The sequence below is a fragment of the Trachurus trachurus genome (genome assembly GCF_905171665.1).
Source record: "Trachurus trachurus genome assembly, chromosome: 6".
In the NCBI taxonomy this organism is placed as follows: Eukaryota; Metazoa; Chordata; class Actinopteri; order Carangiformes; family Carangidae; genus Trachurus; species Trachurus trachurus.
The window spans coordinates 5,098,565-5,126,347 of NC_139897.1; the positions used below are offsets into that span (position 1 = coordinate 5,098,565).

Consider the following 27,783-nt stretch of genomic DNA (forward strand, 5'->3'; position numbering starts at 1 on the left):
CCTGTTTTTGGAAACACTCACAAGTATGCACTGGATGAGAGCATCGGACACACACACACACACAGAGGAGGTAGGACCAGTCCCAGCCTGGTCAGATGCGTACATGAACTGATGAAGCCTCTTGGATGAGAGGTGAAGCGTCTTCCTAGACAAATAACCAAGTCCAGTTGCATTCAATTTAAAATTTCCTTGAGATAACTATGGCCTGGACAAATGATAATATTCACAGGCTTATCATTGTAGATGATTTATAAGTTTTATTAAGTTTGAATTTGTTCAGTCAGAAGCTGAAAGTGTAGGTAATTCCTGATGAGGTGATAGAGCAGCACTGATGTTGGAGGTTTCCTGGAGGCTCTGACAAGGTGAATCTGAGGGAAGTCCTGGTAGCAGTGTATAGCAGAGGGGATGTAAATTATATACATTATTTGGTATTACATGTCTCATGGAATATGTCAATCAGCAGTATTGTTCCAATCTCAATGCTGAGTATAATGAGAACCTATTGAAACACGCATTGCTATTATTAGATAGCTGTAGATTAATAATGATTGAGTAGTCGAAGGTAATAAACCGTTCCTTTTGGCTGAGGCGTTACACAGCCTGGTGACGGTGTTTGAGTCCTTCAGTTTCACATTATTATGAACCAATCCTCCTGTCTAGAGGGGGCGGGGTTTAGCATTTAGCATGCAGGGTTTGACTTCCTGTCAATTTCAAACTAGCACGACCACGGCTGGGTGAACTAAACTTTGGCTACAGTGCTGTTAAACAGGAGTCTCCATGTTGAAGGTGAGTGAGTGAAGAAACGCAGGTTTCTTGTAAACCTCCAGTGTTCCCGTGTCGGTCTGTGTACGAGCGGGTTTGAACGCAGCGAACAGGTAAACAAGTAAATAATCTCTCCATTCCGTGTGTTGACGCAGCACAGCACACTGGAACACTAGAAGTTAGTGGAGAACGTGACGTGTGTGCTTGGAATTATGACGTTTTGGCGATTTAGTTGAGCTCGTGCAACGGACAGCAGACTGAAAGGAAGAAAGTAACGAGTAGCTCCGAAGAAAGTGATGAATTAGCCGCTTTCTCCTGTAGCGGTGGAGTTAATCCTGACGCATGCGCTGTTCCCCCGGACTGTGCTGCGTTCACTTGCCCTGTTGGCTTGTTGACGTTTAAAGGTTCTTATTTTCAGTAAGGTATCACAATTAGAGATCTCAATTACCTAAATTGCTTCTAATGAGATCTTTGTGAATCAAACTTAAACGAAAATTGATAAACCAATCAGATGATCAGCAGTAAAACAATCCCCTGCATGTTTTAAAAAATGTTGGATCATTTGTGTTATCTTTACTGCAGTTGCATACATGCACATATTTAATGTCAGCGACATTTGAGAAGCTGTAAACACTGAAATTGTGGGATGTTGATCAAATATTAAATTGCAGATAGTTAGTTTATATTTCTGTCCAGTCCATTGAGCGTTAGGTAAAGGAAAAGAAACGGTCTAATTGAGTGGCCTCTGCTTGTTGGTTCTCTCAGGTGACGTTTAGGTGACCTCCTCCACCTGAGATTGATTGATTTGTTGATGGCGAGCCAAGCCTGGCTGGAGGCGTCTCTGCAGCGCTCTGCCAGCCTGGGCCTGGAGGTGCTGGAGCGGGCCTCCAGACGAACCGTGGACTGGACCAGCACTGCTGAATACCAGACCGCCACTACTACAGCTGAAGACACACACATTCCTGTCAAGGTCCCTGCATGTTTTTTTTATATGAACACTTTAGAAAGATTGTACCATGACTGGGTTTCACATTGACTCACTTTTTTTTTTTTTTTTTTTTAGAAATCCCACAGAGAGCTTAATGATGCCTTTGCAACCATTGCAGACTTGATGACACAGATGACCTATCACTGCAAGGTCAGTTATTTTTTGAGGTGTTGTCTTTGCCTACTGTGTGTTCTCTCAGTCAGAGACTTGGAAAACTAAATTGTAAATGTGTCTGTGCTGCAGAGGTTTTACGAGTCGGGCTGTTGCAGTAAGCTGACTGAAAAGGAGAGGAACCACGTGTGCAGGTTCCACAGTAGACCAGCTGCTGGTAGAGGGAGAGCAGCACCGCCATCCAAGAAACATGTAAGAGCTCATATGACCGAAACTGCAAATAATAAACTGCTGCATTTACCTTTGGTCAGCAAGGCAGGCTGACACTAAGCATTATGGGTATCCTGGACATGGGGTTGATTGATGAGACATCAATTTCTGAATGTTAGTCTATCATCTCCTGCAGTACTCTCTACTACACTCTTTTAAAGGGATATTTCAACATTTTGGCAAATTCGCCCATTGCCATAATCAACTATAGTCATAGCGGTAGGTTCGTTACCTTTAATTGTCGGTGCAAGCTGTTTTTCGATCGACAGGGCAAAGATACAAGCTGCTCAACGCTACAGAGGCATATGGTATTTCCGGGTTTCCCTCATCAAACTCATCAAATACACAATCCAACAACTCCAAAACGCTCTCGAGGACAAGGTGGGTCCTGAAGATTCGCCACGCTATGAAATGATAACGTATAATTATGTAATATTACGACACATGAAGCAAATATTAGGAACTACTTGCGCTTTTGAAGTCACTCTGCCCAGCAGCTGTGTCTGGAATCTAGTTCTGGCTACGTATTTGCCTCGAAAACAACTCATCTCATAATGTTACATTAGTATTTCATAGCGTGGTGAATGTGCAGGTCACAACATGTCCACAAAAGAGTTTTGGAGTTGTTGGATTGTGTATTCGATGAGGGAATCCTGGAAATACCGTATGCCTCCATAGCGTTGGCTGAGAAGCTCATCTCTGCCCTGCCAATCGAAAAACATCTTGCACCGACAATTAAACGTAATGGACCTAATGCTGTGACTATAGGGATTATGGCAATGGGGGAATTTGCCAAAATGTTTAAATATCACTTTAATCCAGGGTTGGTTTTAAAAATACTGTTAATTAAGCACCTCTAAATATGTGTGTTTTGTGTGAAGTTTGGATGGGTGTGGCCAAAAAGTTTGATTTGTGCCAGTCTATGGAAGGACACTGAACATACCACAGCTGACTACACATCATAAATGCTTCTAAAGCCTCTTTCTCAGTCATAGCATTAAAGGACAATTCCGGGCAAATTCAACTCGGGCTGTATTTTCCTAACATTTTAGGTCTAAAAGAATGAATCTGAAGATTTTCAGTTTAATTGCTGTTTTGCAGTAGTTGTGTGACTGTCCCCGCATCGCCACGGCAGCGATGAATGGGAGCGGATTGAAGTTCCGCTGCTTAGGCTGTTTACATCCCCCAAAGCAGCAAGAGTTGATATTCCTGTGTTTATGACACAAACGGGAGCTTCCGACTGCATGTAAACGCACCGAGCGCGTCAATTTGGGTCTCACGCGAGACTCCAGGAGACTTTGAATTAGATCTAGTTTTACAAACATGTCGACTTGCTAGAAGTAAATAAACTTCTGGGTGCATGTTTGAGTTGGCATCTGACGCTGTCTGTGGAAAAAAAATGCGGCTTTGAGGGATGTAAACAGCCTAAGCAGCGGAACTTGCATCCGCTCCCATTCATCGCTGCCGTGGTGATGCGGGGACAGACACAACTACCGGAAAACAGGAGCAATTAAACTGAAAATCTTCAGATTCCTTCTTTTAGACCTAAAATATTAGGAAAATACAGCCTCGAGTTGAAATTGTCCGGAATTATCCTTTAACAATGATTGTCACAACCACCTATAATAACCCCAAATCTAGTAGAAAACCTTTTTTTTCTTTTTTATTATGGGACTGCACATGCATCATAATCAGCATTTAGAAGTCATTAGAGAAACATCATGATGAATCTACATCAGCTCCTGGAATCCTGTTACATTGGAATCAGAAGTTGTGACGTTAAGTGTTCAATAAAAGTCTTGTTGTCTTCAGGGTCGTGTGTCGGCAGCAGGTGAAGATTTCTACATTGAGGTTTCCCCCGGGTCGTACTCCATCACTGCCAGCATGCAGGACTCCCAGCAGCAGACTCAGCTGGTCAGTGTCAAAGCTGGAGAGAGCGTCAAGCTCACCTTTAACCTCTGACCTACCGCTTCACCTCCAATAACAGAACTGACCCATGCTACTGCTGTGTCTGTGTGCTTTATTGCCTGCTTTACACTGGGTTTACATTTGATAATGTTTTATTAAATTGCTGCACAATGAGAAGCCATATTTTAATGCTACTTGAATATTGTACTGAAATTAGATCATGTAATGCACTTAAGTTTGTCTATCTGTACTAATGCCACATCAGTGTTTTCAAATAAAGTTTTTTTTAATCGATAATGCGTTTTTTGTTTTAACACTTTTATAGACACATTAGTTTTGTTGTATGTACACTGACTTTGTATATAGACAGCAGCTGTGTTGTTCTTGGTAAAAGACAGCATTATAGTTATCATTATCATAACTTTATTGTCATGGTTTATTCACTTTGGTTTTCAGTGCCATCACTTAATTTAATAGTTAAGAGACAGGAAAATATATACATATTTTGTGTAATTAATGTGCATGTTGACTTGAATTTAATATGAGGTTGGTCTAGGAATGATAGATTACTTTTTTTTCCGTCAATTTTTGGATTTACTTTTATCATAACATGATATGATGGCTAAAGGTTAGAAGAAACAATACTGATATAGAGTGTGTCAGTCAGTAATGTCAGTGTGTATGTGGATGTTGTGGAGCTAAACAAATGACAAAGAAAAGAAGATGTGCAGATGCAGGACTGAACTGGATGAGAGAGAGCATGAATGTCGTCAGCGCTGGTGCTCCAAATCTGGCTGCCATGATCACCTCTGTCACCATGGAGATAAGCACAGTCACATCATGAAGGCAGGGAGTCAGGGACCATCATGTTTGAATGATTAATTGCTGCTGGTTTGACTACAAAGACTTATAAAATTGTAATACAAAGGTAAAGTAGCTCAAATTTGACTTTTGAACATAACTCTGGTATATTGACACATTTTATTCAGAAATGTGCTCAGACATGAAGAGTTTTTCCACCTCACAGGAAATACAGTTATTGGGCTCATGCTCTGCCTCTGCCCCTGTAAACACCTCAGTGACCAAATGAATTTGCTCTGAATTTTAAGTAATATGCAACAGAAGCTCAGGACATGGATTTATTTATTTGTGTTGTCCACAGCTGCTAAAGACCATAGCTTCATCTCACTGTTGCTGCTGGTTTCCATGGAAAACGTTCAGCACCATGTCAGTCCTCTTCATGGCCACTTGAGGTGTGGTTCACCTGCCAATCAGCTGACCAGACTACATTACCAAACACTATTGTTATGTTACAGTTGTTGTTACACCCTGAAAGCTGCTTCCATTCCCCTATTGCAGTGGTTCCCAACCTTTTTTGGCTCGTGCCCCCATTTTAACATCACATCACTGCATTTTATTTGAACTTTATGTATATTCAAGAAAGTGAACGTATAGAATACAGTTGTTTAAGATTGTATGTGGTGTTTTAAATCATAATTTAAAAAAGAATAATAATTAGTTAAAAAATATTTTCATCAGTAAATTTTTAAAATCAATTACTAGACATTTCAGGCGACCCCAAAATAGAGAAGAGATTGCCCCTGCACAGCTCAGATAAAACTCCACATTGGTGCAGGTGGTATCAGGAACAAAAACCATGGAAAAAGAAAAGAAGGTTCCACCGCACACAATGGGGTACATTCAATTAATTTATTGTTAAAAACAGCAGCAACGCGTTTCGCCCTGTGGGCTTCATCAGGCTCATTTCAGGCGACCCCACGTGGGGTCCCGACCCAGAGGTTGAGAAACATTGCCCTATTGAACCAGCAGCAAGGAGAAATTACACTGATCCCTGCTGGTGAATTGGTGACCCTCTTCTGTTTTCTATCTGATTTTCACAATCATGTCACACTACCTTTAGCTGGCCCAGTTTTATAATTGGCTCTAGCACAGGGGCAAGTTATGTAAGATTTTGTGCTAAATTTCCTTTGTGGAAAATTGTGCAAAAAATACAGACGACAACTTTTACTTCACATCATCTGGGAATTTATTTGATATCCAGTGTTGCACTTTGCTACAGTCACATGATAACACATGACAAGAGTCACTATTGTTAAGAAAACATTAAAAGGCAGTGACGTCGATGCAAATACATGTCTCGGACTAGAAAATACAACATTATAAAATACAGTAGATAAACTGTCGGTCTTTCTGTAGTAGACTGTGCTGATCATATCAGAACCAACTTCCAACCTTTGTTCTCCAAGACTGACTCAGATATAAACTTGGGTACAAGAGGAATTTGTCGGATATAAGAGCTTTAAATCACAAATCTATCAGAATCTACAACAATGACTATTGTAGTGACAGCTAATGTAAGACCACACTCTAGGCTACAAGGATGATGTTCACTGCCAGTGCTACATGAAGAACTTTCTGTGCTAACTGCTTCCTTTATGTTGAAATAAGTGACGTCAGTGTGGATTACCTGACCCATGAATGCAACAAACAAGCAGATAATCAGAAGTTCCCCAATGAAGAGTAAACAAATGTGTCTATTGCTTAGTTACTGTGTGTTGGCGGTGGGATGATCAGTATCCCAGGTCTCTGAAGTCTGAGGAGCTGTTGTAGAAAAAGGTGTAAAGAGGACAGTGTTAGATTCTTTGGTAAATCACAACAACAAAAGCAACAAAACAGTCTTGGTGTCTATGAACAGTTTTCACTGTCATCTTGTTGAAGGTCATCTAGATATCACCAACTATATGTGATCAGTGGGGCCATTAGTTCGAAGTAGCTTTTATTTATAGGTCTCACACAAGGGGGCAGTTGTCGGTCTGAGAAGTGAAGCTCACTTCCGCGTTCAACAAACTGCAATCCCCTCAGCTTCCTCTGGGGGCTGGTGTCAGAAAGCAGCATTCTTCATAGACCCCCATGTTAAAATCGCCAACTTTACATCCTCAATAAACATGATCAAAGCCTGGTGTCTACACGTTTTTTGGTCTCAATCGATAGTTTCTACCCCCGCACACACTCTGAGGGGGGTGAATTATTTTTTAACTCTACCGTTTTACTGTTATTAGGTTAAAATTCTGGCCAATTAGGGCGCGGAAACGTCGAGTGACAGGTCCGAGCAGCTCCGTGGACAGCTGCTTCGAGGCCAGTGGGCGGGTTCTCGGCCGGCCAATCCAACATGGCGCTGTTCAGGCCGCCATATTGGAGTCACAAAAACGACTCCCCAAAACCAATGGGTGACGTCACGGATGCTACGTCCATATTTTTTACAGTCTATGGTCTCACATTGTATTAAAGGGATAGTTCAACATTTTGGTAAATTCGCCCATTGCCATAATCCCTATAGTCTTAGGGGTAGGTTCATTACCTTTAATTGTTGGTGCATGTTGTTTTGAGATCCTGCACATTCACCAGCAGGGCATGAAATTGGCACCCGCCAACACGCCAAATGCGGGTAACTTTTGTGATTGGCGGGTGAAACTGTCAATCAACCTGCCACATTGGCGGGAAGCCAATAAGACAACACAACACTGAGCAAGTGTTGTGTCCGTTCATGTGAACGCGTGCGGACCTCAAGTAAACATAACATGATGTAGCCTACTTGTCTTTCTCCCGTCAGTTGTCATGGAAACGTGACGCTCTGACAGTGGTGCGGTGTACAGACCATAATAGATCCATGATGGTTTGGACCAGAGAAAAAAAAAACGTGTGTAAACGTGAAACATATGAGATGAAAAATGAAACAATGTGTCATTTTTGCACTGGTATGTGTAAAGTGAATGAATGAGAACAACAGTTCTCTGGTTGAACTACTTGAAGGATAAAAGCAAAGACGGTTTATATTCTGTACAAGTTCAAGAACCATTCTTATGTCGTTCACCTTTATTTTAGGCGCCTTAAATTTCGGCTGGTAAAAAAAAAGTGAATTTCAGGCCCTGTTCACCAGTCTATGAAATAATCATGTAATGTTATGAGACAGAGTTGTTTTTGAGGCAAATGCATAGCTGGACCATACATTCCAGACATGCTGCTGGGTGGAGTGATTTCAAAAGTATTTCAGAGTGTTTGCTTCATGTGTTGTAATTTTACTGTACGTAATTATAGCCTACATGATTATTTCATGTGCGGGTCACAACTTTTCCACAAGAGCGTTTTAGAGTTGTTGGATTGTGTATTTGATGAGTTTTGAGGGACAGGGGACCTGTACTGTTCACCTCCATTGTGTTCACTGAGCAGTCTCTGCCCCTCGGATCGCAAAACAACATGCACCGACAATTAAAGGTAACTGACCTATGATTATAGGGATATGGCAATGGGCGAATTTGCCAAAATGTTGAATTATCCCTTTAAGGTAGATGTCCATTGGTTTTCGATTATGAAGCATTTCTAGGTTCTTTGTTGATACTGTGAAAGCACCAAAGCCTCAGTCCTCATAATGGAGATGTGAAGCTACACTTTGATTGTTTTGGTTCTTAAAACCACAAATGTGTCTTTTTATGGATTAACACTTCAGATAAAACACAGGAGACGATTAATTGCCATACAAATAATTGGGATTAACGATTTGATTCTTTTTCTGATCCTTTTATGTCACTTTTATAGTATAAACCTGTGGTTACACATACACCTTATGAAGACGAAGAAGAGCCATTTATTGGCATTAAACATTGGAATATATTAATAAAAACTGTATCTCTGTTTGCCCTTGGAAGAAAAATATTTTTGCAGTGTTTCGGTCGCTGTTCATTACCAACATACAGAGGAAATAGATGGTGTTTTGTGTAATAATAATATGTAGTTTGTGTCTTCATCTTACCTTTCGTTGAACGACTTCTTCACAAACTGAACTTGTTCCCTCACACTTGTCCCAAACACTAGCATCTGCTTCTCAGTGTCGATTACACACTGCAGGAAAGACAGGACACACACATCACAGATTTAGGACCTGAGACGTTTCTTCTTAGGGCAAATGAATCTATAATAAATTCTGATGGCCAAAAAATTCTTAAAAACTCAAGAAACTTTGCACACCACTTTGGCAGCGATGCACGGCTGTGTTAACATGCTGCTGCAAGCACTTCCTAAGGTATACAGCCCCTGAGGTGCATGCCCTCGAGGGGGTGTTCATCGCTGTTTGCAGTTTTAATTACAGATAAATTGCAACTTGGCATTTTCTTTGGAAAGTTCACAAGTGTGAAAATCTATCTATGAATGAGTTACCTTGAGGGACCTGAGTGTCTTGTTTCCCAGTGACATCAGTGGCCTGTTGCTTTCTGTGAATACATTTAATTGTTTAACAGTAGCATTAATACCAAAATGAAGGTGTCATATTAACACTTAGATCATTCTTATTCCTCTTCCTTACCCACTATAACAAAAGAGCACATTATCCTCAGCTGTTCGATGGTCAGACTGAGCTCCCTGATGTGACCGTCGATGCAGAGCTCACGTTGGAATGGAAAACCCTCTGTCTCCATTTTGTTCTCATCCACCAGTTCTTTCAAACTTTGAGGGAAACAATCACATCACTGAGTACTGAAACTGGCCTAGAGTCAGTCAAATTTGTACATAGGATTTGCGTATGTGTGCTCTGAATCACCTTACCCTAATTTCTCCACGGTTCGCGAGGACATCAGGTTCAGTTTGCAGCCAGTGTCAATCAGCACGTTCACATCCTGTCCTAAACACTGCAAACACACAGAACACACACCAACGCCTTGTTCTGAATATTGTTTTACCAAAATAAAAGAACTGTGTTCTGAGATATGTTAGGCTACTAATGGAGTTCATATATTGTTTCATCTCTTCAAGATTTCTTCAGCAGTTTCTTTACTTAATTCAGCATTGTTTCAACAATTTATTCAGCTTCAGCTTTCAGCATTCACTCGTATTTCCTTCAGGAAATGCATTCTCTAGTTTATACTTTAAAATTGCTGGTCAACTTCCACTCACCTTGCTGGGCACATAAATTAAATCTCCCTCCTCTTGTTCCTGATCTTCACGTGCGTGATAGCTCAGAAGGATGCCTTCACTGTTTGGCATTACTCCACACATGTTCATCCCTCCCCGGGAGAGCTTGGCCTCCAGCAGGCGCTTCTGTAGAATATGATGTGGCTGCTACAATAAAATAAAAGCAATATAACGTGTGACACATTCTCATTCTAAACAATACACATCTGAACAAATATGAGGCCAGTTTTCATCAAAGTAGCCTATTTCTTCAAATGCATGCAATTGCATGTTATAGGCTACATTTCCACTCCTATTTAATTCACTCCACACTCCAAACCTGACACCAATGATATAAGGGTGGGAATATAACAATGAAGAGAAATGACCAAAAAAAACCACAATGCAACCATAAACGTGAGGAAATGGTCATATTTGTCAATTTGTCAATTTGTCATTAAGGAAACATCATTTTAAAATATTTTATTTCTTCATAGGCTACATGAAGTTTTCTTACCTGCTATTGTTAGTATGGTTAAAGCATGGGCCCTACAATGTGCAGAACTGTACTATGAGAGGCTCACCCCTTGTTTGGATGTCCCGAGCTTCTTCAATCCATCAAGAGGCAGCAGATCAGCAGAGTCTTTATGGAGGAACTGGATCGCCTGTTTTAGCCTCCTCTGCTGCCTCACAGCCGCAGCATCCAGGACCCCCGAGTCTCCCCGGATCTCTGTCCGCATCCTTGTGAACATGACGGCGGGAATCTGTATCAGACCGAGACCAGACCGTGTCTGTCCTGCTCTCTATACCTAGCTGCCTGCATACGACACAGTCCAATAAGGAATCTCTCCCCCGATGATGTGATAAGTTGACAGGAGAGGATACACTCTCATCGTGCGCATGTAGGTGGTCAACTCCGACATTGACTTCTGGTTAAACTTCAAAATAAAACTATAGGCCTAGCCTATGCAAAAAAAATTTTTTTTTTTAAATCTGAAGCCTTTCCTCTCAATAACATTGTAAATTGACAGCAACAATTATACTGATGTGCAATAAAGCTGCTGAACTGAAACCCCAGGCCTATGGCAGAACTGCCCCTACACTGTATGGGCTTATGGTAGCTATCTGGACCAATTTAGGCCAGAAAATTTGTAAATTGTATCTACAGCATAGCTTTGTCATAAAACTTGAGGAACAAAAAAACTAACGACAAACTAATACAGGCTGCAGCAAAAGAAAAGAAGCAACAACAATGGTTGCAAATTAATTACCTGAAAGCTAATATAGATTTTTTTTTTGTGAAGTGGCATTGACATCACAGGCTATAAAAGTTATAATCTCACATAATAAATACATTCTTGACAGTTACTAATACGACTGACAACTTTTACTTTGATAGGAGCTTCCGGTATTAATCTGTCCGTGTTTGTGGTTTAACTTGATGCGGCTTCAACCTGAAAACACAAACAAAAACGTCACTGAAATGTGACTCCAGTAGAAAAAATGGTGTTGAAATTGAGAAACCATGGACACTTTTGTGATTTCTATGTTCATTGTTTATTCAATTGCACAGGAATGACAAATTAATTCGATTTCAAGACAGATCTAGCCTACTAAATACGAGCTTCACATCCAGTGTGTGTGTGTGTGTGTGTGTGTGTGTGTGTGTTACAAACAGTAAACATATTGCAATATTGTGTGTTTGTGCAAAGGATATGACTGGTTGGTAGGGGCTCTCAGTGTGGTCTATCCATAATGGTAATGATGAAATTGTATAATAGTTTAATGTTTTCAACCCAAAAGTTAGATTATAGAATAGAAATTAGAGCGATATATTTTTTTAATAATAAAAAAAGGGTAAAAAAAATAAAAAATAAATAAAAATAAACAGGATAAAAAAAACTTGAAAAACCAAAAGCAACAACAAAAGTACAATATAGCCTACAAATAAACAAAAGTGAGAAGAAGAGACATTAATGAAATGCACATCCACACACCCAGATGTCATGTTATTTCAGATATTCCGATGCAATGTTTTGTGTCACTGACAAGCGGTCATTTCTCCTCTTCACTTCATTGCCCACATTCCCCCTGTTTTTCCCACATCACCTTGTTCTCAACATGGAGGCTGAAAAAATTCCACACACGTCGCTGTTTACATCGCAGATAATCGAACCAGGCCACATCCTACGGCAGACAGTGACTCGAAATACAGTGTTTCACACAGCTGTTGCCTTGCGTTAACGTTAAATCGTTATTTTGTACGAGGGCAGCTCGTTTTCTCAGTCCGAAGCCTGAAACAATACGAAAACCGACGCGGAATGGCGCCTGGCAGGGGCCCGGGGAGATGAATAACAGCAATACAGCGTCGCTTCAAGAATGAAGGACATAGCATTTGGCCAATAGAAGAGGAGATACTCACTCTAAAGCCAATCAGATCGCCCAGTGTGTTTGTAGGCGGGTCCACTGCTCGGAGGACTGTGCTGCTGTACACGTTCCGGGTGTGCGGGCATCGCGCAGCGTTTCCTGCACTGGTGCATGGTGGTCGAACAGGAGGAATTGTTGGAAATTTTTCGGAGGTTAGTTTATAAATTGTTTTTTACCCAGTGTGCATTATTCCCACAGCCATCTCTGCGAAGGGTGGGGGTGGCAGGCGGCGGCAGGGACTCGAAAGGCGCCTAGAAAATACAGTATTAGCAAATATAAAATGACATTCAGCGGGTCAAAATGCTTATGTTATCATTACTAAGCACAGCGGTTCCTCGGTCTTGTTTCTGAACTGCGTCGCTAGTTTCTCGGCTTGAAGCTTGACGGAGGCAGCTAGCTATCAGTCGAGCTACCGTAAACAGTCACCTCATACTTCACATAGAAACTACAAACAGCTGTTAGTTTGGTAAAGCAGCCATTGTTTAGGAGTAGTGTGATTAGTGCGGCTGCTTAAAAGTCGTGACAGTCCCGTTTGGCGTAGTTATCACCGATGTTAGCACGGTGGCTAACCTGCTAGCACCGTTATGACAGAGCGTTTTATTAGTATCATTCACACACTGTGTCAGTGCTCTAACCGGCCGGCGTCAGGCTAACAACACAGCCGGCGCGTCACACTAAGAGTATAATGTTTGATTTCATAGTGTCAAATGTAGCAAGTCATAGCTGTGCTATATCACAGCTAGCTGGCCTCAGCTGCTACATTCAAATCAACAAGCGCCAAAAAAACAACAACGGCGATAGTGGGCAGTGACAGTGAGGGTACGGTTAAGTGAAATCAAGAGAACATGTAGCTAATAACACTTTGATAAAGGCTACACATGTATACTGTAAATGGAAACATCGACTATATTTATGAATTGAAATGTAAACAAGGCTGGATCTCCTCCTACGAGCATGAAGTGTCTGTGACAACAAAACCCACATTTGTAAATTAACCATAAATGTGTGTGCTCTTGTGTATCATGGTGGACACACACAGCATACTGGACTCAATTTTCATTATGTCTCACTGAACTTATGGCCCTGACTTGAGAGATCTGAGTTTTATCAGTGTTGTGCTTCTACACTTGTCAGTTTAGTTTATTAGGCACATCCAGCTTCATCCAGCTATAATGAGCTAAGTCAAACAGAACAGCTGTGCAGTAAATCCTCCTCCTGTGCAGGTTAAAATGTTCAGTTTGTGATGAAACTCTATGTACTGATTCAACTGTTCAATCATTTTGGAGCCTGCGCCAAGTGATGTTGTTAAATTGTGTAGCACAATACAAAGAGGTGTGTCTGTTGTATAGCTCACCCTCAGTGATTTGAATGGGTTGGGTAAGATAATAGCAACACATGTCAGGCAGCACTAGTACAGACTATATACTGGACATTGCAACTGTCTTGATCGGTCAGATTTATTACAGGACGGTGGTACTGGACTGCACAAGCCATGGTTAGGTTTACAAGAGTGCATGTTACAAGGCTGCAATCAAAACAGTTTGTCTTATTTATTAATCCATCTATAGATTATTGTCACATTTAATTGTTTGGTCAAACGTGAGAGAAAATATGTCTCTTGTCATGTCTTAAATGTGTTTGAGAAACAGTTCAAAACCCTAAGGCATTAAGTTTACTCTTTTACATATCAATAGAAAATGCCAGATCTGAGAGGCTGGAACTAGTGAAGGTCTGCCTTTTTGTATTCTGAAAAAATATTGAAATAAATTCATTTTTTGTCAATCAGCTTAAAAGTTATACAAATCACTGCAGCTTTAGTGAACTAGTGTTTCTCTGATCTCTTCTTCAACCATGTTTCAACTTGTGCCACTGTCAGTCGTTAAACGGCATCATCACACATTACAGGTGACATGCCACAACACTACAAGTAAAAGTAATTGAATCATTTTTTATGAATAAACCTTTACATTATTACAGTACAAATACAAGTCCAGTTGCCTACAATTCAATTTGCCCAGAAAAGAACAATGACCTGGATGAATGAGAATATCCATAGATACAGATACAGAGTGCGTTGAGATTGGTTTGGATATACTACTTATTATACAAGTTTTCGTAGTGCAAGTTCCTTAATGTGTTAAATCAAAGTGAAACTAGTACCATACAACATATAGTGTAGGGACATGTACAGCAATTCAGCACAAGCAGAAGTAGATAGTGCACATGTGGGAGCTATAGGGTTCATTTATGTGTCTATATGTGTGTGTGTTAACATTAGTTGAAGTGTCTCTTGTGTGTGTTACTTCAGCAGCTGAAGCATGCTCTTGGCCCAGATAAACCGGGACTCGCAGGGAATGGCAGAGTTTCATGATGCGGATGGGCAGCCGGTCACTCTCTGTCTCACAGAGGCTGTGACAGTGGCAGGTGAGTTCCCAGTTCCACACTAAAAACCTTTATGTGTGAACACTATAGGACACAACACTACATGTAACATGCAGCTGGCCAAATCATTTTGTTATTGGATTTCATTTCCTCATATATCATAATATTGCAGATGCACACTGCTGAGTCCAAAGGTCAATCACATAAAGGTCAATTTAAATGTTGCACCTGTTAAAGGGATAGTTCAACATTTTGGCCCATTGCCATAATCGCTATAGTCATAGCAGTAGGTTTGTTACCTTTAATTGTCGGCATAAGCTATTTTTAGAACCGCCGAGCCCAGCCGCGAACTGCTCAGAGCTAAGCTACAGTGGCTAATGGGATTTCTTGGTTTCCCTCATCAAACTCATCAAATACACAATCCAAAAACTCCAAAACGCTCTGGTGGACAAGTTGTGACCTGCACATTCACCACGCTATGAGATAATAACAGAACGTTACGAGACAGAGTTGTTTTCAAGGTAAATACAGAGACTGCTTGATGAAAAACTGTCCCTGACTGGAACGCGCATCATCTGTTTTCTAAAAATAGCTCACACCGACAATTAAAGGTAACAAACCTGCTGCTATGACTATAGCGATTATGGCAATGGGCCGATTTGCCAAAATGTTGAACTATCCCTTTAAGGTTTTAAAATTTCTTATTCTCTTGTTATACTATAACCCCCCATTGGCTCTTTGGAAGATCAGTGCCTGACACCAAATGACAAAAAGATGGCAGCATTTGAACCAAATATACTTTTTTATCTTTGGGACAATATGTTTCAGTGAGCAGACTTTTTCTGTGATGAACATTTAAGGCCAAATTGTCTGAACACAGAGACATCTAAATGACTTGTTGACAATCTCAACAGCCCAGAAGCTGGCCCCCAATATCAGCAGGCTGGTAAAAGCCAAAAAGTGTCAGATTTCCACCAGCAAGTGAAACTGTAAGTGGCATGATTAAGAAAAGTACTTTCTGTTTCACTTTTCTCCTCAGGACAGAACTTTGTATTCCTTCAAATTAATTAATTAATTAATTACACAGGTATTCAGACATGAAATATATATTCTTGTCAGTTGCATAAGAATGCCCTCTATCTGGTATAGTGTTGCTAATCTGTCATTTGGTATTTTGTATTATTTTCACAAGCCAACATGACATTTTTTTTAATGATTGTTAACTCTATTCTGGACATACATTTGTCAATTTAACAATAACCTGCTTTCTCACACATGACTAATTAATTATTAATTATCCCATAATTAATGGGATTCAGCCTACAGAATTATTCTTCAGTTGTTGGTTGAATGGATAGAATGTGCTTTCATCTGACCTGTAGTGTTGCAGCTCTGTAATGTTACATTATTTGTTGCCTTCATGTGCCAACATGACATTTCTCATTAATTCTTAGTCTGGACAGAAAATTTTGAATTTTGTTGTCATTTCAAACTAATTATTTTGACTTGTGTCATTATTATTTTGACACAGGTATTATTCAGAAATGTATTATTGTCGTTGTCTTATACATATTTATTGAAGTTATCTATTCTGCTTTGTCTAATCTTACATCTGTATTTTTTTCCTGTGCGAAGAATGCAGCTAACCTCTCAGACTAAGACAGAATCATTCAGAGAAATTTGGATTTAAAGGGACAACGAGGAGTTTTGGAAAAGCGAAGCGTTTTCACACTACATTTATGAGCCTCCGCGCGCACCGTAAAATTCTTTTGACCGGCGCAAGACGGACTCATGTTTTCATTCATCAAGAATTAAAGTCAGAGGTTCAAAGAGGTTCACATACCGTCGGAGTTCCGACCATAAACGGCGATTCAGCTGCGTTATTCTCATGACTCGTTGCGAAACCGAAAGTAAAAAACGCTGGTCGGCTCGACCAGCATCTCCGCCACCACTAATAATAACAAAATAACGATAGAGACAGAACGATATATTTATCGAAAATGGGCCCATTAACAAGTGTGGGTAGCGGAGATTCATCCACATTAACGTGAGACTTTTTTATATCCGAATAGAAACTCCTCGTTGTCCCTTTAACCTTTTCCATATATTTTTCTTTCTTTGCAAAATAACACTTCTTAAAAACGCTGTATGCAATTTTAGCCACCAGGGGGCTCTCTAACAAATAATAGCACAAGGCTAATCTTACGCATGTATCCAAATTTTTGGGCATGTATGTCACTTGTAGTTATTGCTTTCAAATGAGTTTGTGGCACAAAATGTTGGTTCATCTCTGTCCCTGCTGTAAAGTCATGGGAGACACACCAGTCACCTGTCCAGCATGGTGCTGTTACATCACAAACACTGTGGCTACACTGCACAGGGATGGTAGAGTGAGCGGCAGCCCAGACTATTTTAAAAGCACAGAATCATGGACTGAGGTGTGAGGCTCTGTGCAACCAGCGGTTAATGTCTACAAGTTGTTGCATATTATAACGTGAAGCTTACAGTTCAAGTGTTGTCACTGTCCCCAGATGGTGATCAGATGGAGAGCATGGACACAGTGAGCCTTCAAGCTGTTACTCTTGCGGATGGATCCACTGCATACATCCAACATGACTCCAAAGCTTCATTTTCAGATGGGCAGATCATGGATGGGCAGGTGATCCAGTTGGAGGATGGCTCCGCTGCCTACGTTCAGCATGTGTCCATGCCCAAAGCAGGTAAGATCAATCAGTGCGGTTTCTCCAGACAGAGAGAGTAGTGTTGTCACTGTACCCTGTTGTGTACTGACACACCAGCCAACACCCTTGCAAGGGTTTCTCGCTCAATGGGAAACAATCACTTATTTGTTTTTTCATCTGGAACATAATACAGTCTTATGGGACTACAAGCATGAATAGTAATGTGAGGAAATTCAGCTGGAGCAGAGACCTGCCACTGTCTGCTGGCCAGGTGATGCCTGACCACCTCTGTGTCTCTGTTGTAGGAGGAGACAGTTTACAGCTGGAAGATGGACAGGCTGTACAGCTAGAAGATGGAACAACAGCCTACATTCACACACCCAAAGGTACAACATTGTTACCACTTAATGATGACTTGTGTGTTTTAACATTTGCGTATGGTATGTATATGTGAGACAATAATTTCATTTTTTGAATTGGCATGGAATTAAATTTAAGAAGAATTAAAAATGTTTTGTCAATTGGTGATATTAGAATATAATATAGTAAATATTTATTGTCCACCTGGGGTGGGAACGCAAAACAGCATTAATTACTCTTAAGAACAAGATCTTAAAACCACAACAACAGTGCATGGATAAAATAAGTTAAAACAAAAGGTAAAGGTACTTTATTGGTCACATATACAGCTAGTACAGTGAAATTCTTTCTCTACATTTAACCCATCCCTGAGGAGCAGTGGGCAGCCACGGTGCGGCGCCCGGGGACCAACTCCAGATTATGAGCCAGTGCCTTTGGTCAGGGGCACTGACTGGAGGATTAACCTAGCCGACATGTTTTTAGTGGTGGGGGAAACCGGAGCACCCGGAGGAAACCCACGCAGACACGGGGAGAACATGCAAACTCCACACAGAAAGGACCTGGGCGGCCGGGGATTCGAACCCAGGACCTTCTTGCTGTGAGGCAACAGTGCTAACCACTGTGCCACAGTGGGGATTCCAGTGGAGGGTTAGGAAAAGATGTAGAGCAGTTCCACAAATGTCTCTGGGTTGGTCACTTGTTTAAGTTGAGGATGTTGATGGCGTTTGGGACAACAGACTTTTTGAAAGCACCTTTGGCCAAGGGAACACAGTAGCACCTTCTGGACTGTAAAAGCTGAAACTGGTTGGAGAGTGGATGCGTGACGATGTGTGTTTAGATCATTCTGCTAGTTCTGCATGTTTTCTCCTCAGTCAGTTAAAAGCTAAATATCACAATCTAAAAATGGTTTAGAATAATTAAATGCTTTTATGGACCTTCTTTGAATGAGTTCACTTGGTGCTTCTTTTCTGCAATGGCCCTTTAGAATTTTAAGAGTAGTAAACATGGCGATTAAAATCAAGCTAGAGAATTGGTTTGTGGATGTGTTTGTCATGAAGATGTTACACATTTCAAATGAAACCATCCATCCTTTTCAAAGAAACAGGTTTTATATTATTTATATATTGTTTGATGTCTGTGTCTCCATCCTTTCTGTTTGTGTAGAGCATACATATGACCAGGGTGGCCTGCAGGAGGTGCAGCTGGAGGATGGAAGCACAGCCTACATCCAGCACACGGTGCACATGCCTCAGTCTAACACCATCCTGGCTATCCAGGCTGACGGCACCATCGCAGATCTGCAAGCTGAGGCCACAGCCATCGACCCAGAGACCATCAGTGTGCTGGAACAGTACACCAAGGTAAACTTACAACCAAATTTGGTCATTTGTCATGAGACTCCTTGTGGTGAATCAGTTTTGGAGAGCTAGATAATCTCTGGTGAATGTTTCTCTGACATTGCATACTTTAATAGGAAGTGTTTTCTCCCATCCATCAGGTGGAGAACATAGAAAACCCCTTGGGCTCGTTCAGCAGAGTGGAAGCAGACAATGGTGTTCACATGCGGGTAAAGTATCTTTTTTAAGACTTTTTATACTTTGGTCAGATTTAACATTAAAGTCTAATTCTAGCTTCTTTCAGATTGTGTTACAGGATCAAGACAACAGGCCGAGAGTTTCAAATGTAGGAGAAAAGTCTTTCCGGTGTGAATATGAGGGCTGTGGAAAGCTTTACACCACTGCCCACCACCTCAAGGTAAGTGTGGCCGTGTAAAGACCAACAGCATATCCCTATTACATTGACCCTTACCCTTTAAACAACTTTGTTTATACTCCTGACAGGTACATGAGCGCTCCCACACTGGAGACAAACCATATGTCTGTGACTATCCAGGCTGTGGCAAGAAGTTTGCAACAGGTAACAGTGGAGAACATCATTTTTCTCACATCATGTTCATTTCAATGTTAATGTAATTTACTTGAAATATTTTTTAAGAAGAATGAGTAAAAATGAAGCCAGAATAGAAGAGATTACTTTTGTAGATTGCTATGGAACTCTTCTATTACATGCTGCGATGCTGTAAGTGAATATACCAGTATTACCACTGTGCTGTGACATTCTTGACATGTCAAATCTTCCTGATATCGGGCTATAACAAATGACTGAACAGAAATATAGGCGTGTTAACCAGGAAGAGGGATGTAACTGGATGTCAGTGACCTGTTTTTTGTTTTTGTGGTGATTTAAGGATATGGACTGAAGAGTCACTCACGCACACACACAGGGGAGAAGCCATATAGATGTCAGGAGCTGAACTGCTGCAAGTCCTTTAAAACGTCTGGAGACCTTCAGAAACATACGAGGACTCATACAGGTACTCTGCCACACCCAGAAACTCACTCATCACCTGTAATGAATTTGCAGTACACAAAGACTGAAGGTGTGTAACGGGTTCACATGTGTGTCATACGTCTGGCTCAGGGTTCCACTGCCTCTTGCAACAGCTACCAGCCCAAATGATGACTACTACTGTTTCTTAGCCTAAGGCAGTTTGTTTAATAGAGAGTTGACTTGGTTGTTTTTACAGTCTCAAGTGCTGCAGGTGTTTTCAGGCACACGGTTATCACCAGAAGCATGCCACCAAGATATTTCTATTCATTTTTGTAAATGCATGATTTGTTATTTTCAGTTTTTATCATTAATGGAGGACTATGGTCTTATTATTTATGTGTCACACACTTGTGTGGCAGGTAATACCAACAGGGAGGACTGTCTAGTTTTTCATTTGTCAGTAAATGTGTCTTGTAATCCCATATGGGATGGGCCACAATGGTGGCATGACACGGAAATAAAAAATTAATTCACTCATTCATATACCAGCATGTTTAATTCACTTCTAGAAATTAAAATCACCTTATATTAAAGTCCAATAAATTCATTTCAAATATGGTTTGAAACCTAAAGCTGATCAGAGCATTATTGAATTGATCTCGAATCTAAACATCCCTCTAAACATCACAAAATGTAAGAACCATTCAGGTGTTGTGTGTGTTCTGGGTTAGTTGCTTGCATTTGACATGAATCATTGAGCAGCATAGCATTTTGTACCCATTGTTTTTATAACTGTGGAAAATGATGGAGATTTAAAACTGGCATGATAATCTCGTTTCCTCTGTTTCAGGAGAGAAGCCTTTTAAATGCCCAGTTGAAGGCTGTGGCAGGTCGTTTACCACCTCCAATATCCGAAAAGTTCACATCCGAACACACACCGGTGAGCGGCCGTACTACTGCTCTGAGCCAACGTGTGGACGGTCCTTTGCTAGTGCTACCAACTACAAGAACCATATGAGAATTCACACCGGTAAGGTCTTTGATGTCTTTGGTTTTTTTGTCAGTTCTAGTCATAATAAGTCTGCAGACTGTAGTTTACTTTCCTACTCGGGCAGCTGAGCTCAGCATCTGTACTTAGTCTACTATTACAGGAGTGATATGCAAACCAAACTTATTGTCTGGCCCTTCTGTTTTTCTAGGAGAAAAACCTTATGTGTGCACAGTGCCTGGGTGTGAAAAGCGCTTTACAGAATACTCCAGCCTTTACAAACACCATGTTGTTCACACACCCTGCAAACCTTACAACTGCAACCATTGTGGGAAAACCTACAAACAGATCTCCACGCTAGCCATGCACAAACGCACAGCCCACAACGACACAGAGCCCATCGAGGAGGAACAGGAGGCGTACTTTGAACCACCAACAGGTCAGTGTGGGAATACTGTTATTGAATCCCCCCCCCCTTTTTATAGATGTCTGTAAGACATAGAGGATTAGATCGAACTTGAAAATAATATAGATATAGAACCTAATTGCTGACAGACATTGGCAACAGCATAAATCACATCAGTCATTTTTCAAACAAAACTGTCACACTTTGTGGTTGCAGCTTTTGTCACGTTTGCCAGAAACTGATTAACTTATTATATTCAAGATTTGGAATGCTGGTCAAATAAAGCATGTAATCTGAATACCTAACCATGGGCTGTAAGAAGTTATACTGAACCCCTTTCACTATTTTCTGCCTTAAAAAACAAATAATGATGAATAATGAAAATCATTCAAAGTGTAGCTCACAAAAATGTACTGGTTCCAACATATGTTATGAATGCTTTTGTTTGATAATACAATTAGCAGCTTGAGGTTTCTTGAGCTGATTTAACAACCCTCAAAAAATGTTTTGAAAAATAACACAAGCTACAGTCCTACTTGAATTACACAGCTGCATTGTAAGAAATGCTAGGCTATTAAGAGGTATAGCCAGTGTAAATATATCTATGTACACAACTATACTACAGCATGATGATTAGAAAGGTGCAGTCTGAAAAAATACACAAAATATACACAGATTTAATATAAATACAAAAAGAAAGTGCACATGAATAAGATGCAATAATGTTGTTTTCTGCTGTCAAACAAAAGATGCAATAGATGACCCTAATGTGAGCTACACAACAACAGTGGTGGAGGCAGATGACTCCGGCTCAGAGCAGCTTCCGGTGGAAACTGACAGCACTTTGGTTGGCCAGCAACACGTTGCCTTGGTAACACAGGAGGATGGAACGCAACAGCAGGTACTCGTCGACTTCAGCTCAGGAAACAGCTGTGTTGTTTTCTTCCACCGCTTCAACACAACTGTACTGGACTATAGACACAAAATAGTCTCACATCAAGGAGTCATTAACACATCTGTGTGGAAGTGACATGCAGTCAGACGATAAACCCTCCATTAATATATTGAGATGTTTATATATGTTGACCACACAATTTCTGCGCTATTTAATTTATATATAATCATACATTTCTATTGACATGCACTGTCTAATTTAAAAATGAGTCTAAATTAGACTTCAGCAACAAATATTCAATTCAAACACTATTGAGCCAACAGTAAATTACCATACGGCTGGCAGGGATTATGCTCTTTTCCTCAGCATGACAATAGACAATAGTTTCATCACCAGCCTCAGCAGGGCTACTCTAAGTTGCATCTGTAACTGCTCCTCAACAGTGATTTCTTGTGCTTCGTCTTGACTATATATTTTGGTGTGAAAACCAAAAAGCGAAATAAAGCACTTCAACTAAAATCAAATATAACTGTAGTCCTCCAAAATGCCAAAATGATGAACTGTAAAACTAAATGTTCCTACATCTGTTTCACAACAGGTCAGTATCTCTGAAGCAGATTTACAAGCCATGGGTGGCACAATCACCATGGTAACCCAAGAAGGCACAACCATTACCATCCCAGCCCATGAACTGGATACGCAAGGAGCTCATTCAGTTACCATGGTAACAACAGACGGCACAGATGAACAGGTAAAGAACTACCTGAGTTCAGATGGTTTTCCAGTAATGACACCTGGCTAATGATTTAAGCAAATGTTCTTCAGAAAACCAGCCACTCTTACTTCAAATGTTACAAACAAGACAAACAGCTACACCACAAAGGCAAGGCAATTTTATCTGTATAGCCCATTTTTACAAACATGTTGTCTCAAAGGTCTTTACACAGCATCATAATAACATCCTCTGTCCTTAGACCCTCACATCCACTGAGGAAAAACTCCTCACAGATGTTGTGTACAGACAAGGAAAAACAGTTTATAACACAGAATAGGGAAAACATGCAAGTGGAATCAGTCCGTTAACAAGAGCTGATGAAGGCAGATTCTGGTGGCAGGTTGGGCCATATACAGGAACGGCAGAGGGAGCAGGCCAGCTTAATGGGAGTAGTGGATGGCAGGCTGGTTCATGAGCAGGGAGGGCAGGCCGGTGGGAAAGGAGGTGATGCAGGCGGCGGTTGGTGCAGAGATGGAGCTCTGAAGAGATCTGTGGAAACACAGAGAGAGTGTGAGACACCAAGGCCAAACTACAAGGTGGAACAGATAAAGATAATGACAGTTGTAACCAGATGTGTCCCCCAGCAGTCTAAGTCTATAGCAGCGTAGCTATACAATGGTTCAGAGCTACCTGGACCAGCCCTAACTAAAAGCTCTGTCATACAGGAAGGTTTTTAGCCTGGACTTAAATGTAGTTAGAGTGTCTGCCTCTCTGACCCATGGAGAGAGCTGGTTCCACAGTAAAGGAGCCCGGTAACTCAAGGCTCTACCTCCCGGTCTGTTTTTAGAGATACTGGGAGTCACTAACAGACCTGCAATCTGGGAGCAGAGTGCTCTGGTAGGACAGTAAGGAATGATGAAGTCTTTCAGATAGGATGGAGCTTTTATCATGAAGAGCTTTATAAGTCAGCAGAATGATTTTGAAGTCTATTCTAAATCCTACAGGAAGCCAGTGGAGAGAAGCAAAAGTGGGAGAGATGTGTTCTCTCTCCCCAACTCCTGTCAAAACCCTCGCTGAAGCATTCTAGAGTAGACTAGCTGGAGACTCTAGAGAGTTTTTGGGACATCCTGACAAGAGAGAGTCCAGCCTAGAAGTGGTAAATGCATGCACCAGTTTCTCAGCATCACTCTGAGAGAGGATATTCCTAATCTTAGCGATACTGCGCAGGTGGAAGAAGCAGTCCTTAGTCACATGTTTTATGTGGGAGCTGAAGGAAAGGTCCTGGTCAAAAATGACTCCAAGGTTGGAGTCCAGGGTGATTCCATCCAAAGTAGCGATCTGATTAGTAACTTTACTGCAGTCTGGACAGTCATTATTAACATTAACAAATTAAAATCTGTCAGATAGGTATGACTCAAACCATTTTAGGGCAGATCCTTTAATGGGCATTTCCAGTCATAATCAATGTTTACCTCAGATATCAGGTCACCTATGATCAGTTCATTTCATACCATCCATACTCCCAACTGCAGCGTGTGGACGTTTATAATAGTTTTTGTTCAAGAATCTATTGTTTTTTCAATGTTCATTAATGGGCTCCGGGCTAATTTTAAAATTGTTCTATGGTCACATGTAACGTCCTTTTGACCATTGTTTCAATTTTATTATTTGCTTTACAATTAAATTAAATTAAAGCAAAATTCGGACTTACCATGGCTTCCACGTTGTTCCTTTCCGGGTCAGAGAACACAACAGTAGAGGGACTGAAGGCTGCAGCCGCTGAATTTGAGACAGAGCATCTGAGGCGTTATAGGTGACCTGATATCTGAGGTAAACATTGATTACGACTGGAAATGCCCTTTTATCACAGTTTCATGGTCTCATGTGACCAATGGTATCTGATCATTTGACATTTACATTTCTATGGTTCACTCAGTTGGATCCCACACTTGAGTACATTGTCTCTGTCTCCCTCAGGTAGCCATCATGACGCCTGACATGGCCACGTTTCAGACTGTGGAGGAGGCGGGCTACAGCCAAGTACAGGATGACATTCATCCTGTCACGTTACTGGCTACCTCCAACGGCACTCACATTGCTGTGCAGGTTGGTAGAACGACACCATAGGAGTGAATAGACTGGTGGGGTGAGTTCCACTTTGTTAGTTGAATTTAAAAAGTTACATTGTGGCAAAAAAGACCGGGGAGATTTGCTACTACTCCGTGTTATGTCAATGCAGAGTATGTAACATTGATTGCTGAGGAGTGTGAATGAAGCAACAGAGGAGTATTAATCCTACAGTATCTGCTGCATTTATGGCCTTTTGCGGAAAACTGTTGTCAATGTTCCAGAGTTCTGTGTGATACTGACAGATGTCAGTATCACTTAGAAACCCCCCTCCCCCCGTCACACGATCACTCCCAAGATCACACCCTATTGCTATTTGCATTCATTCTTAACTAAGAATCATGGGTAGGTGGGGCTCAGCTTAGGGGGTGTAGTCTCAGCCTTCCTGCTGGTGCATTTGATTAAGGATCAGTCTTAACAGAAACTTAACAACCGCTGGATGTGTGAATTTATGCGTAATCCACCCTCTCTGGAAAAAGACGGAACCCAGTGCTGTATAAATGGTAATTTACAGTCATGGTTATATTTCTTTTTGATTTGACACCTGAAGAAAAGGTTCTCACCAATAGCAGAAGGAAGTTAGTGGGTTATCCCACACACAATGTTTTCCATTTGTGGGGTGACCGGGTGATTTATGTAATGACAAACATGGATTGTTCCTGTTTCAAACACATTCACTACATGAAAGGTAATGTTTCATGTATTCAAAAAACAAATGAGCTTTAACTGCATGTTATTCTAGTATGTTAAATTTAGGTACTTTGCCCCAAAACCCCTGAGGGGCCATGATCACATCAAAGGTGGCAGGTCTGATGACTACTTTAATTTATCCTTTCATTCACCCCCTTCTGCCCTCTCTGTCATGGTAATTACAAAGCAAATACTCTTTCCTCGTCTTTTACCACCATGTGACAGTCATCAATGCAATTCAACAGCCTTTAAGACACTTTGTCACAGTCAGAGGTGGTATTGTCCTTTAAGGGGTGGCAGAGTAGGTGAAATCAATCGTACTGATAAATTAACCATGATAATCAGCATGCCAGTCAATGTTTGTATTATGCACACTGTTTTCCTTTTCTCTTTAGCTCAGTGATCAGCCGTCGCTGGAGGAAGCCATTAGAATAGCATCGAGAATACAACAAGGAGAATCACCGGGCCTGGATGATTGATGGATTCATTATGGACTAAAATTTAGGATCAAATCCGTCTCAGTTGGACTATATCAATGAGAGAAATCAAGTCTTCCTCCATGTTTTTTCCACAAAAGAACTTAGACCTTTTATGTGTACATAGGATTTTGATAACTGGAGTTGCGCTATGCTATTTTGTCCCTCAGCCAAAAAGGTGGGAGAAGGGAAAAATGCTTTCTAATGTTTATGGTGCACAGTGCACAGTGCAGTGTACAGCTAATGCTATTTGTAATAAAAAAATAAGTGTGAATAATTGACTTGTGCTTGATTTTTGAACATCTGATTCCCATTAAACTTTGCTCAGAAAAATATGTTAAGGATTGCACATCATATTACATAATACTTACTAGTATTAAGAGTGCATGAGCAAAATTACTCCACTATATGCATTTGACAGCTATTGTATTTTAATTGCTTCCACAACATGCCTGAAAATCTAGACACAATTCACTTTATGCACAGCTACACTACTTCCTGAAATAAGCCAGCTCGTTTAATTCCGGTCTTACATTATTGGAACAATTGATTAATCCAGGTGTGTCTGAAAAGTGAATTGGTATAGAGATGCTGTATGTCTTTGCATCAAAAGTTAAACCTTTCCTGTGTGTTAGAAAATAATTTTTCATCACTTGAAAATGACTGAATTTTCGTTAAGAGTGGTGTATCTTGTTAAAAATAACTTGTGATAATTATTTGTTGTTGTTAATGTTTTGTAAATCATTACTTGATTAATTTCCAAGAGGCAAGGGTGCAAAAATCCCCCCTCCCCAAGCACATAGTTGTTTATTTGCCAAGAAACCCACGAGTAGTCTAGAATGAATGGGCGGATGGATCCTGAGGGGGAATAACGTTACAAATGAATTAGGATTTAATTTAAATCAAATTCAAATTATTTCATAAGATTCTCCAGTGTAAATACTTGTAGGTTGAACATGTTCATTTGGCCTCAGGGAATATTAACGGACCATTTGTGACATTTCATTCATAATTCTACCTGCATGGAGCGAACCTGTGCGTAGTGTGGTTTTAACCATGGTCTGAGATTTGACCCACTGTAGACTGCTTTGAGATGTAATTTGTCTTGTAGACTGGGCGGAAGACGGCTTCACTGTAGTTCTGACTTCTATCTTTTCATCTGTCGCTGTTTCTTGGATGGTACCGACTTTAGACAATAGACGCGTTGTCTGGAAGGTGATTGTGTGACTCTTCTGTTCGCGCCAGATTGTTGCTGTGCCACCGATCGGATGACTCCGCCCAAACGCTCTCTGGAACGCCCATCTT

General features: G+C 40.8%; 3 protein-coding genes across 6 annotated transcripts; 2 read left to right on the plus strand and 1 right to left on the minus strand.

Moving 5' to 3' along the window:
* Window positions 1–692: 692 nt before the first annotated feature.
* On the plus strand, window positions 693–4,273 carry akip1 (A kinase (PRKA) interacting protein 1). Its single transcript, XM_083973147.1, has 5 exons — window positions 693–786; window positions 1,528–1,732; window positions 1,826–1,900; window positions 1,994–2,113; window positions 3,944–4,273. The coding sequence occupies exons 2-5, from the start codon at window positions 1,574–1,576 to the stop codon at window positions 4,091–4,093; spliced, it is 504 nt and encodes a 167-aa protein (XP_083829273.1). The 5' UTR covers window positions 693–786; window positions 1,528–1,573; the 3' UTR covers window positions 4,094–4,273.
* Window positions 4,274–6,315: 2,042 nt separating this feature from the next.
* LOC310987037 (nuclear receptor-interacting protein 3-like) lies at window positions 6,316–10,829 on the minus strand. The gene is made up of 7 exons (XM_083973183.1): window positions 10,585–10,829; window positions 10,004–10,168; window positions 9,656–9,738; window positions 9,417–9,556; window positions 9,272–9,324; window positions 8,868–8,956; window positions 6,316–6,661 (listed from the first exon to the last, which is right to left on the minus strand). Exons 1-7 carry the CDS (start codon window positions 10,750–10,752, stop codon window positions 6,631–6,633), a joined length of 729 nt encoding a protein of 242 aa, XP_083829309.1. The 5' UTR covers window positions 10,753–10,829; the 3' UTR covers window positions 6,316–6,630.
* Window positions 10,830–12,166: 1,337 nt separating this feature from the next.
* znf143b (zinc finger protein 143b) lies at window positions 12,167–26,755 on the plus strand. 4 transcript variants are annotated; one of them, XM_083974560.1, is made up of 15 exons: window positions 12,167–12,579; window positions 14,739–14,851; window positions 17,341–17,529; window positions 17,796–17,876; window positions 19,015–19,211; window positions 19,349–19,417; window positions 19,492–19,605; window positions 19,692–19,767; window positions 20,099–20,224; window positions 21,032–21,211; window positions 21,381–21,608; window positions 22,325–22,476; window positions 23,069–23,221; window positions 25,163–25,291; window positions 26,398–26,755. In XM_083974560.1, exons 2-15 carry the CDS (start codon window positions 14,746–14,748, stop codon window positions 26,479–26,481), a joined length of 1,884 nt encoding a protein of 627 aa, XP_083830686.1. In that variant the 5' UTR covers window positions 12,167–12,579; window positions 14,739–14,745; the 3' UTR covers window positions 26,482–26,755. The 4 variants fall into 4 exon arrangements, with proteins under 4 accessions (XP_083830686.1, XP_083830687.1, XP_083830688.1 ...); XM_083974561.1 differs by having other exon boundaries at window positions 12,168–12,579; window positions 14,736–14,851; window positions 25,163–25,331; window positions 26,055–26,755; XM_083974562.1 differs by having other exon boundaries at window positions 12,168–12,579; window positions 14,736–14,851; window positions 25,163–25,331.
* Window positions 26,756–27,783: the final 1,028 nt, after the last annotated feature.

What these genes read in the sequence shown, in the direction of transcription:
- akip1 (XM_083973147.1), top strand. Translation starts at nt 1,574, where the DNA reads ATGGCGAGCCAAGCCTGGCTGGAGGCGTCTCTGCAGCGCTCTGCCAGC. An exon ending in ACACACACATTCCTGTCAAG is followed by an intron (nt 1,733 to 1,825) that starts GTCCCTGCATGT and finishes TTTTTTTTTTAG; the next exon opens with AAATCCCACAGAGAGCTTAA. An exon ending in CACCGCCATCCAAGAAACAT is followed by an intron (nt 2,114 to 3,943) that starts GTAAGAGCTCAT and finishes TGTTGTCTTCAG; the next exon opens with GGTCGTGTGTCGGCAGCAGG.
- znf143b (XM_083974560.1), top strand. Translation starts at nt 14,746, where the DNA reads ATGCTCTTGGCCCAGATAAACCGGGACTCGCAGGGAATGGCAGAGTTT. An exon ending in TGCTGGAACAGTACACCAAG is followed by an intron (nt 19,212 to 19,348) that starts GTAAACTTACAA and finishes CCCATCCATCAG; the next exon opens with GTGGAGAACATAGAAAACCC. An exon ending in ACATACGAGGACTCATACAG is followed by an intron (nt 20,225 to 21,031) that starts GTACTCTGCCAC and finishes CCTCTGTTTCAG; the next exon opens with GAGAGAAGCCTTTTAAATGC.
- LOC310987037 (XM_083973183.1), bottom strand. Translation starts at nt 10,752, where the DNA reads ATGTTCACAAGGATGCGGACAGAGATCCGGGGAGACTCGGGGGTCCTG. An exon ending in GTGCTCTTTTGTTATAGTGG is followed by an intron (nt 9,325 to 9,416) that starts GTAAGGAAGAGG and finishes ATGTATTCACAG; the next exon opens with AAAGCAACAGGCCACTGATG. An exon ending in AGACACTCAGGTCCCTCAAG is followed by an intron (nt 8,957 to 9,271) that starts GTAACTCATTCA and finishes TCTTTCCTGCAG; the next exon opens with TGTGTAATCGACACTGAGAA.